General features: G+C 43.7%; 1 protein-coding gene across 1 annotated transcript in view; it reads right to left on the bottom strand.

Moving 5' to 3' along the window:
* TIGAR (TP53 induced glycolysis regulatory phosphatase) overlaps positions 1-3461 on the bottom strand; it is a 26521-nt gene extending 23060 nt beyond the window's left edge. The window contains exon 1 of the mRNA XM_017546078.2: positions 3337-3461. Coding sequence (XP_017401567.1) covers positions 3337-3368 — 32 coding nt within the window. The 5' untranslated portion in view covers positions 3369-3461. The remainder of the gene's footprint in view (positions 1-3336) is intronic.
* Positions 3462-10725: the final 7264 nt, after the last annotated feature.

The following is a 10725-nucleotide window of genomic DNA, read 5'->3' as shown; positions in this document are numbered from 1 at the left end:
AAATTTCAAGGGCTAGCAACACACGACTTTGGGCTGTCTTTGATTTTTATAAAGTATCTGTACAAGGTACCTTTATACTTTTATAAAGTATTAAAATTTTATAAAGTATTAGCTTTATAAAAGTACTAAGTTACAGATGACCTAATAGTATTTTGCTTGCTTTATTAAGATCCAGAACAATTATTAGCAATACACAAAAAGTAACTGCCAATAGAGGTACAGTAAGAAAAATCAGTTTTGCTATCAATAACATTACTAATCATCTTTTAAGTCATTCAAAGTAAATTAAATTTAGTTTGCCCAAAAGTTTTAGTTTTAAGAACTGCCTAAAACTGGAAGTGAAATAGATGGTTTTGCAGGAGACTTACTGCAAACACCTACAAATAACATTTCAAGGTACCAGAGCCTTCAATAGCACCGGGTATGTGATGGCAATGCTAACCTATACGTGTTGGGAGTTTTCAACAAGGCTGCGCCATAAGATCATGAGAAGTTACAGTTTGACAATGATGACAGACTTGAATTCTGGAATCTTGGGGAGTCTGTTCTAGAAATGATATACACTGGTACTTTCATGTCAAAGTATGAAGAAAGACAAACACACATGCAGGAACAGCACAAGATTCTTAATGGGTTCTGTTGAATTTAAATTGCTTTAAACATTTTTTTTTTTTCATTACCTGAAGAGGTAAGTCCAATAAAATTATCTAACTCTTCAAAAAGTCATTATATTTAAATATAGTGATTACGAGTCAAATTTAAAATCACTTCTTTTCCTAAAAGAATCACCAGTTTTAGCTTTGCAAACTCTGAAGGCAAGAAGAGGGATGGTCCAGACAGGAAAGCATCAAACCAGCCCTGTCAGTTACTTCAACACTCCATCCTCATACACATAAAACAGAACAATTTTATTCTCATCGTTCCACACAATTATATTAGGAGAATAAAAAGTAGCCTCAAAAATGGCTGGTGATGTTCAAGTAATCTACAAATACCAGGTTTTAACACATTAAATAGGAAACAAAAGACGTGAGTGGTTAATTTGTTTTGATTAAAATCCTACCTCCTCAACTTGCCATGTGACTTTAAGCAAGTTACATGGCCTCTCTGACTCAGCTGCCTCACCTGAAAAACAAGAATATCAGTCCTTAACTCACAAAACTGTCAGATTTTAATGCCTGGCAAATAGTCATTCATTAAGACTTCATTTTAAAATGATTCCTATGAGGGTCTCCAGAATCAAACCCTTCTTAAGCAGCAGGAAGGGAATAAAATCCACATTTGTATGACTGTTGTCTATTAAGAATGTAAACAGGAATCATCTTACTTTTCTTACTTGTCTTAACCCAAATATTCTACAACTTCTGAGTTTTCTATTTTTCTTTCATTCTTTTTTTTTTAAGACAGGATCTCACTCTGTTGTCCAGGCTGAAGTGCAGTGGCCCAATCACAGCTCACTACAACCCTGACCTCCCAGGCTCAAGTGATCCAAGTGATTCTCCTGTCTCAGCCTCCCTAGTAGCTGAGACTACAGGCATGTACCATCAGACCCAGCTTTTTTTTTTTTTTTTTTTTTTTTTTTGGTAGAGAGGAGGTTTCACCATGTTGCCCAGGCTGATCCACCCACTTCCGCCTCCCAACATGCTAGGATTACAGGCGTGAACCCCCTTGATCGTCTGAGTTTCAGTTACACATGTGACACTGTGCTGGCTGGGTCATCCTTCTAGAAAGTGCTCTAACATTGGAAGAAAGGGTGATTAGCCCTGTAGTTTCTGTTCTGCTACCAATTAGCTATATGACCTTTAGTAACTTAGGAATTCTCCCAAGGCATTCTATTAACCAAGAAGTGTGGGGAGAAGAGACAGAGAAGAGCTAGATTCCTAAGGCAGCCATTAAAATCTTGCAAATCCTAAAAAGACAATTTTAGAGGATTCTCAAGATTATCTTTCTTATAAAGGAAGGACAGGCCAGAAAAGATAGCAGTTAAGTCAACTGACAAAGTTAAATCATATTAGTGTCCCTTGCGAGCTCCATGAAAGCTGAAATGGTATCTTACTATAGTATCTGCTGGTGTGATAAACTATACGTTCGTATTTGGAATCAACTGCACTTTTATTGGAGCTGTCTTTACAGATATAGAAGTTACTTCTCAGATATATTTCTTCCCCTGTTGCATCATACACTTTACCTGCCCCCATTTAATTATCACATTAAAACAGTGAGATAGGCACTATCATTTGCCTATAAGCAAACTTCAGTCAGATTAAGTCGGTTAACTGAAGCCCAGACTACCTGGCTCTCAGCTGGAGAATGGATTCCAACCCAGGTCTATTTTGCCTGAAAAATCTGTGCTCTTAGCCGGGGGCGGTGGTTCAGGCCTGTAATCTCAGCACTTTGAGAGGCCAAAGTGGGCGGATCACTTGAGGTCAGGAGTTCCAGACCAGCCTGGCCAACATGGTGAAACCCCGTCTCTACTAAAAAAAAAAATTAGTCGGGCTTGGTGACATGTGCCTATAATCCCCACTACTCGGGAGACTGAGGCAGGAGAATCGCTTGAACCCGGGAGGCGGAGGTTGCAGTGAGCCGAGATCGCGCCAATGCACTCCAGCCTGGGTGACAGAGCGAGGTTCTATCTCACAAAAAAAGAAAAATCTGTGCCCTTAACTATCCTGATTTTCACCTCCCATTAACACTTGGCAATTACGGGTGTATAAGAAAAGATAAGAGACATAAAGACAGATCAGCATTCAGTTCCGTGTAATGTTATGATAATAAAAATCTTTATTTGGGATGATGCGATCTACTGAGATCAGACCTGAGGCCCTCTTTTGTCTCCCAAAAATGTAACCTCTGTGGAAAAGAAAGAAGTCTCATATATGTGCCTGGGGGCTGACTGCCTGGGAGAACAGCAGAGACAAAGGATAACGGAAGGCAGCCGGCATCAAAAACATCAGCCATGGACGAGAAATTGTGCAAACTCTTTGCAACCTGCTGGGGAGCAAAAACGGTGCCCAGAGAAGTCTGTGGACATGGTTGTCTTTCAGCCACCACGTACCTGCGAACCCCGATCCCTAGCTCCTCGGGGCCTCGCTTTATCTGAAACACGGGATGAAGCTATCTAAGACCTGCCGTCCTCCCTCGGGGCTGCTGGGGTGAGACGAGGGGCGACCGGAGACGGTCCCAAGGAAAGCTCCCCGGAAAAAGCGCTTCCCAGCCAGACCTCCCGGGCCGGAGCGAGTAGGCAGGGGAGAGGGTGGCAGACCCGTGTTCCCTTCACCAGCTCCAATACACTCAAGGAAGAGAGAGAGAAAGGCACCCTGCCACAGCCATACTCACTGCCGGATAACAGTCAGAGCGAAGCGAGCCATGTTCCCGGAGCCGCTTCCCGTCAGTGGCCCCACGTCCCGCAGCTCCCGCACTGCGGGCTACCTCCCCACACCACTTCCGCCAGCCGCCGGCCGGCTCCGCCACCATAGGCCGAGGCGGCCCTATACGTCATCCCCGAAGGCCAATCAGCGCCGGGCGAGGCCGACGGGGCGGGGAAGCTGCGGGAGTCACGAGGCCCCGCCCAGGACTGCAGCGCTTGCGCCCCTACGCGCGGGCCTGTGATTGGCGCGCGGCAGGTGCGGGGGCCCCGCCCGCGGAGTCCGCTGTAGGATTTCTTCCCCCCCCCCCCCACCAGCCGGCAGCTAGCGTTCGGGGCAGATAAGGAAGCCGGCGCTGGGATTTGTTGTGGTTGATCCGATTGAGACTGACGTGCAACCGTTAGTCTTATAGCTGGCCACTGTGATGCATGCCTCACGGGTGTACAGCGACTTACAGACTGTGTTCTATGAGTTCTGTTAACCCCTAACCTTGGGGACGTCGGGTCAGCAAGGTCTGCAGACTCAGACCCACCCACCCCACCTCCGCCGGACCAGACGCCCTCCTTGGCCAAACTTTACTCAGCTTCCTTTTCTAGGCTTGACGGCATCCTCGGCCTGCTGAGCCCGGTTTTAACAAAGAGTCCTGATAAACCAGTTTATCAAGAGTCCCCTCATTCCTGATACTCTCTTCTAAAGCCCTTGATATCTAAGCAAGTTCCTCCTCCCTCTCCCCCTGGATGACTTACCACGTTCTGGTAATTTTCCACCTTCTCCTTCATCCCTTCCATCCCGCCCCCTGGCTGTAAATCTCCACCGGTCCTGGTTGTATTCTAGAGTCAAATTCAGCCTCTCCCACCTACTGCAGTAGTCTTGAGTAAAGTCTTCCTTGCCGTTTTTAAGAAGTGTCAGATGAATAATTTCTCTTCAGAGCCTTGAGGGAGTTACTTAATCTCTCTAACCTTTGGTTATATAACAGGTCAACTGGGATAGCAGTACCTAGCAATGTGACACAGTAACAATGATGTTAGCTAGGTAACATTGTCTTCCATGCTCAGTTACCTAAATTCATTTGTGTTCCATGCACTGTTACCTAATGCATTTGTTTCCTTGAATCCCCACTTACATATGAAAAGATGGGTTTAGAGAAGAGATGAATGAGATACTTAGATTCATAGGCACACATTTCTGAGGTAGACAAAATAGGCTACATTATCTTCACTTTAGAGATGAGAAATGTGGCCTAGAGAGACACAGTAATTTGCCTAGGCTCACACAACTGGTCAGTGGTGACACAGAAACTAATTTAGAGGTCCTCAAACCTACCTTTTCATTAGAATCATCTAGGAACCTTTGTCCGGCTACGCTGCAGAAAAATCAAATCTGAACTTCTGGAGAAAAGACTCAGGCAGCAGTACCTGTATTTTTTTTAATCCCCAGCTGTTTCCAACATATAGGTGGCTGTTCTGAGTGCTAGCAGTTTAAAGCAGTGCTTCACAAACTTGAATGTGCACACAAAGCACTTGGGCATAGTGTTAAAATGCAGATTCTGGAGTTAGTAGATCAGAGTGGGGACCAAATTCAGCATCTCTAACAGCTTGCAGGTCAACAGGAGGCGTTTTCAGGATGAGAGTGGAGGGATAATTCAGAGGGCCCTAATGGTGGGACCCAGATACTCCGTGTATGTGTGTGTGTGTGTTCATATTCTGAATGTCCAAATGAATGAATCAGCCCAGCAGATTCTCCTGAAAGTTTGAGCTGAAAAAATGAAATTAAGTAGTTGTCTGTGAGGGGCGAAGCAGAAAGAAAGCATAGAAAGAAATCATAGGATAGAGTTAGGGCTATGAAGGGGCATGTTGATTGAAGAAACAGACGCCAAATACAAGTGAGAGAACAAATTTACAGAGAAGAGGGTATGAACAAGCAAAGTTAATGGAAGCAAGGAGACACACAGAGAGACACAGATACAAGTGAGTAATGCAAAGAGTACCCAGTCACGAGTCCTTCAAGCTGCCGTAGAACCAGATACCTTATAGGTTCCTGTTTTTATAGTAAAACTTCTTTCACTTTAAGGTGATCTAAGTGCATTTCTAAAGCCTAAATAAAAACAGCTTTCCATTTTGTCTCATTTAATACACACAATAACTCTGCAAGGTAGGAGTTATTTCCATTTTATAGACGAAGAATTAAGGCACATACAGGTTAACTAATTTCCCATCGCTTGGGCCAGTCACAGTGGTTCATGCCTGTAATCCCAGCACTTTGGGAGGCTGAGGCAGGCGGATCACTTGAGGTCAGGAGTTGGAGACCAGCCTGGTCAACATGGTGAAAACCCTCCTCCACTAAAAATACAAAAAGTAGCAGGTGCCTGTAATCCAAGCTACTAGGGAGGCAGGAGAATCACTTGAACCTGGGAGGTGGAGGTTGCAGTGAGCCAAGATTATGCCCTGTACTCCAGCCTGGGTGAGAGAGTGAGACTCCATCTCCAACCACCACCCCCCTCCAAAAAAAAAAACAACTAATTTCCCATCTCTCAAGATCTCAAAACTGAGTCTGAGACCAGATAACTATACTCCAGGAGGTTTCAAAACTATAAATCATGAGGGCAAATACTGGCTATATTTCATTACTTCCTTTGTTCCTAAGAAAATGTTTGGAACACAGTGGAGATTCCATTAAAATCTGTCAAGTAAATGAGGAATACCTGTTATGATCAATTTGTCTAATGAAGCATACATATATTTAAAAAACTGACATATGAGAGAGGATTATTGTTTTAGGACAAATTTAGAAAGTTACAAAGCACTCACCAATGTTATTTTTTTTAATTATCTAAGGAATAAATTACAAATCAATGTCTTCATAAACTTTAAGAATCAGGAGCCGGGACCAGGCACAGTGGCTCATGCTTGTAATCTCAGCACTTTGGGAGACTGAGGTGGGCAGATCACGAGGTTGAGAGATCAAGACCAACCTGGCCAACATGGTGAAACCCTGTCTCTACTAAAAATACAAAAAGTAGCTGGGCATGGTGATGTGTGCCTATAGTCCCAGCTACTCAGGAGGCTGAGGCAGGAGAATCACTTGAACCTGGGAGGCAGAGGTTGCAGTGAGCCAAGATCATGCCACTGCATTCCAGCCTGGGCGACAGAGTGAGACTCCCTCTTAAAAAAAACAAAACAAAAAAAAAAAAAAACAGGTTGAGAAATGAGGTGTCTTTGAAAGAAAGGACATTGTCCAGCATTATTCACTCAGTGGCTTGGGGATTATCCTTCTGCTTATAAAACGAACAGAGAGTTCACTTAAACTATAATTCAGACAGAAGCTAGAAATACCCGTGTGTGTGTGTGTATGTGTGTGTGTGTGTGTATATCCATAAATATTCAGATAGAAGCTAGAAATATACATATATATATATAAATTTCAATTCAGATAGAAGTTAGAAATACACATATTTATATATATACATATATATGTATATGGGGGTATTTCTAGCTTCTATCTGAATTAAAGTTTAAGTGAACTCCCTGTTCATTTTATAAGTGAAATACATATATATGTATACATATATATGTGCGTATGTGTGTGAATATACATATATATATATATATATTTTTTTTTTTTTTTGAGACAGGATTTCACTCCCATTGCCCCAGGCTGGAGTGCAGTGGTGTGCTCTCGGCTCACTATAGTTTCTGCCTCCTGGGCTCAAGCAATCCTCCTGCCTTAGCCTCCCAAGTAACTGGGACTACAGGCCTGCACCAGCATGTCTGGGTTTCTCTATGTTGGTAAGGATGGTCTCGAACTCCTGACCTCAAGTGATCTGCCTGCCTCGGCCTCCCAAAGTGCTGGGATTACAGGCATGAACCACCACGCCCAGCCACCCACCAATATATTTTGTTGACAACCTCTCAAATCGCATATGCCTTTTTTAAAAAATGAAAAATGGTGCTTTGTTGGAGCACATCATATGATGGCATTCCGAATTAGTCAGGATAGGTCATGTTATGCCAAGATAACAAATTAAGTCTGGAACTTTCATGGCTTCACACATAATTATTTGTTTTTCTTTCATGCTATATGTCTGACGTGGATCAGAAAGGGTCTTGAGGCCACATACTCATTCAGGGCCTAGGGCTGACAGATACGTTAACTTCAGAAACACAAGAATTCATGATTTTTGAGGCAAGAGATGAGAACAGTTGAGAATCTTGAACCAGTCCTTAGATGTTTCCTTCATGCATTTTCCAGAGCCACTCACATGGCCCTACCAAACTGCAGAGGTGATGGGAAATGTGGGGTGCACCTGAGTGTTTGGTGGGTGGACAATCCCATAAACCCTGTACATGTTGTAGTAGCTGAGGATTCTGCCCTTGACGCTCATCTCTACTCAACTGTGAGGTCTGCTAGGTGATCGAACCCAGCATATAGATCCTAGTTATATCCCCAGCCTGGCCCTTTGCCCTGAGCTCCTCATTCATTTATCTGTTATAGTTACCTACTCAACATCTACGCTTGGGTCTATAGTTGACATCTCAAGATAGCTTTGTCCACACAGAACCTTTAATTTTTAACCTCCAAAAATAGCTGGTTTTAGCCAGGCACAGTGGCTCACGCCTGTAATCCCAGCACTTTGGGAGGCCAAGGGCGGATCATGAGCTCAGAAGTTCGAGACCAGCTTGACCAACATGGTGAAACCCTGTCTCTACTAAAGATACAAAAATTAGCCCAGGCGTAGTGGCAAATGCCTGTAATCCCAGCTACTCAGGAGGCTGAGGCTGGAGAATCACTTGAATCCAGGAGGCGGAGATTGCAGTGAGCTGAGATCCTACACTGCACTCCAGCCTAGGTGACAGAGTGAGACTCTGTCTCAAAAATAAAAATATAAAAACAGCTCGTCTTCAAGTCTTTCTCATCTTAGTAAATGGTAAAACCGTCCACATGACTGCTCATGAAACCCTTGATTCTTTATCAAACTTAGCATTCCCTGCTAAATTCATAATAGATTTCTGTAGGCTCAATAACACAGTGAGTACTGGTCTTCTCTTGTTTTCTTTTTTTTTTTTTTAAAGACAGAGTCTTGCTCTGTCACCCAGGCTGGAGTGCAGTGGCACGATCTCGGCTCACTGGAGCCTCCACCTCCCAGGTTCAAGCAATTTTTCTGCCTCAGCCTCCTGAGTAGCTGGGATTACAGGCATGCACCACCATGCCTGGCTAATTTTTCCGTATTTTTAGTAGAGATGGGGTTTCACCATGTTGGCCAGTCTGGTCTCAAATACCTGACATCAGGTGATCTACCCGCCTCAGCCTCCCAAATCTTGTTTTCAAATAAAGATTAATTACTGTCTTCACTGAAGATGAGCCAAGCGTAAAACGCCTGATCTACTTGGAATGTAGGGTAGGAGAGGAGCCAGTTTCCCAGGCATTTAAATACTTCGGCAGTAGCATTAAGAATGAAATTAATTACATTGTGACCAAAAGCTGGCCTGTTGATTAACCACCAAAAGCTAGTTAGTCAGAGTCTGTGAAATTTATATTCTTCTTGTTTAACTTTTTTTTTTTGAGACAGAATTTTGCTCTTGTTGCCCAGGCTGGAGTGTAAAGGCACAATCTTGGCTCACTGCAACCTCTGCCTCCCAGGTTCAAGCAATTCTCCTGCCTCAGCCTCCCGAGTAGCTGGGATTATAGGCGTGTGCCACCATGCCCAGCTAATTTTGTATTTTTACTACTAGAGATGGGATTTCTCCACGTTGGTCAGGCTGGTCTCGAACTCCTGACCTCAGGTGATCCGCCCACCTTAGCCTCCCAAAGTGCTGGGACTACAGGTGGGAGCCACCACACCCAGCATCATTTTTTTTTTAATTGAAAGATTTTTTTTTTTCCTTAGGAGCTATTCTCAGTAGTAAGACTAAGATAGTTGTAAACTTAAATCTCCAAGACTTCAAAGATTTTCAAGGGTATACATTTTTGAAATTTATGAAGACTTGCTTTGTGGACTGGTCCACAGGTGTTTCACGTGTCCTTGTGAAGAATGTGGATTCACTCATTACTGGATGCAGAGTTCTATATATACGTCTGAGGCAAGTTTATTTATTGTGTTGTTCATACCTTCAATAACAAATAAATAATAAAAGCTATGGATCCAAAACTTTTTTTTTTTTTTTTTTTTGGAGTTTCACTCTTGTTACCCAGGCTGGAGTGCAATGGCATGATCTCGGCTCGCCGCAACCTCCATCTCCTGGGTTCAAGCAATTCTCCTGCCTCAGCCTCCCGAGTAGCTGGGCCTACAGGCGTGTGCCACCATGCCCAGCTAATTTTTGTATTTTTAGTAGAGACGGGGTTTCACCATGTTGACCAGGATGGTCTCGATCTCTCGACCTCGTGATCCACCCGCCTCGGCCTCCCAAAGTGCTGGGATTACAGGCGTGAGCCACCGCGTCTGGCCAGATCCAAAACATTTTTAAAAGTTTATGGGCTCTATCACCAAATTATGTCCTGAACCCTTCACTTCTGGAGTCTCCCGTTGTCCCAGGCTGAGCTCCCACCATCTCTCGTCTGGATCACTGTGCTACCCTACTGGCACAGCTGCCTCTATTCTGGTACTCAGCCATCGAAGAGATGTCTCTACAATCACATTGTGTCATTCCCTTGCTAGAAAATTCTCTATTGAATTCTCATTGCAGTTAGAACCAAGTCCCAGCTCCTGCAAGACCTACATGGCATGGCCCCTCTTGGCCCTCCAGCTGCAATTCTCTCTTTGCTGCCCCTCCTCACCCAGCTCCAGCCATGAGGGCATCTCTCTGTTCCTACACCATCTCATGCTCATTCCTATCTCAGGATCTTTGCATTTTGTGTTCCTTGTGCTCACAGATCTCTTTCCCAAGGTATTTCCATGGTTGCCTCCTTCTCAGCCTTCAAGTATCAACTCAAAAGTCCCATTTGGCCAGGTGCGGTGGCTCACGCCTGAAATCCTAGCACTTTGGGAGGTCAAGGTGGGTGGATCACCTGAGGTCAAGAGTTCAAGACCAGCCTGGCAATCATGGTGAAACCTCATCTTTAAAAATTAAAAAAAAAAAAAAAAAGCCCCACTGCCAAGAAGTCTTCCCTCAAGCAAAGTAGCCTGCCCAGTCACTATCTATCATCCGATTTTATAGTACTTAGATCTGAAATTCTATCATTTATGTACAATTTTTGTAGGTTCATTGTCTGTCTTTCTGCTTTAGGCTATGGATTCCTTGATGGTGGGGACTGGCCTGTTTCTTTCTGTCTTCAGTGCCTTGAGTAGTACTAGATACATTGTAGGAGCTCAAACAGTACTTCTTATCATTAGAAACTATGTTCTTTTCTTTTCTTTTCTTTCTTT

This window comes from Cebus imitator, unplaced genomic scaffold (assembly GCF_001604975.1).
Source record: "Cebus imitator isolate Cc_AM_T3 unplaced genomic scaffold, Cebus_imitator-1.0 Scaffold187, whole genome shotgun sequence".
NCBI classification, from domain to species: Eukaryota; Metazoa; Chordata; class Mammalia; order Primates; family Cebidae; genus Cebus; species Cebus imitator.
The sequence above is the reverse complement of the archived record's forward strand: the minus strand, read 5'-3'. Positions and strand labels throughout refer to the sequence as shown.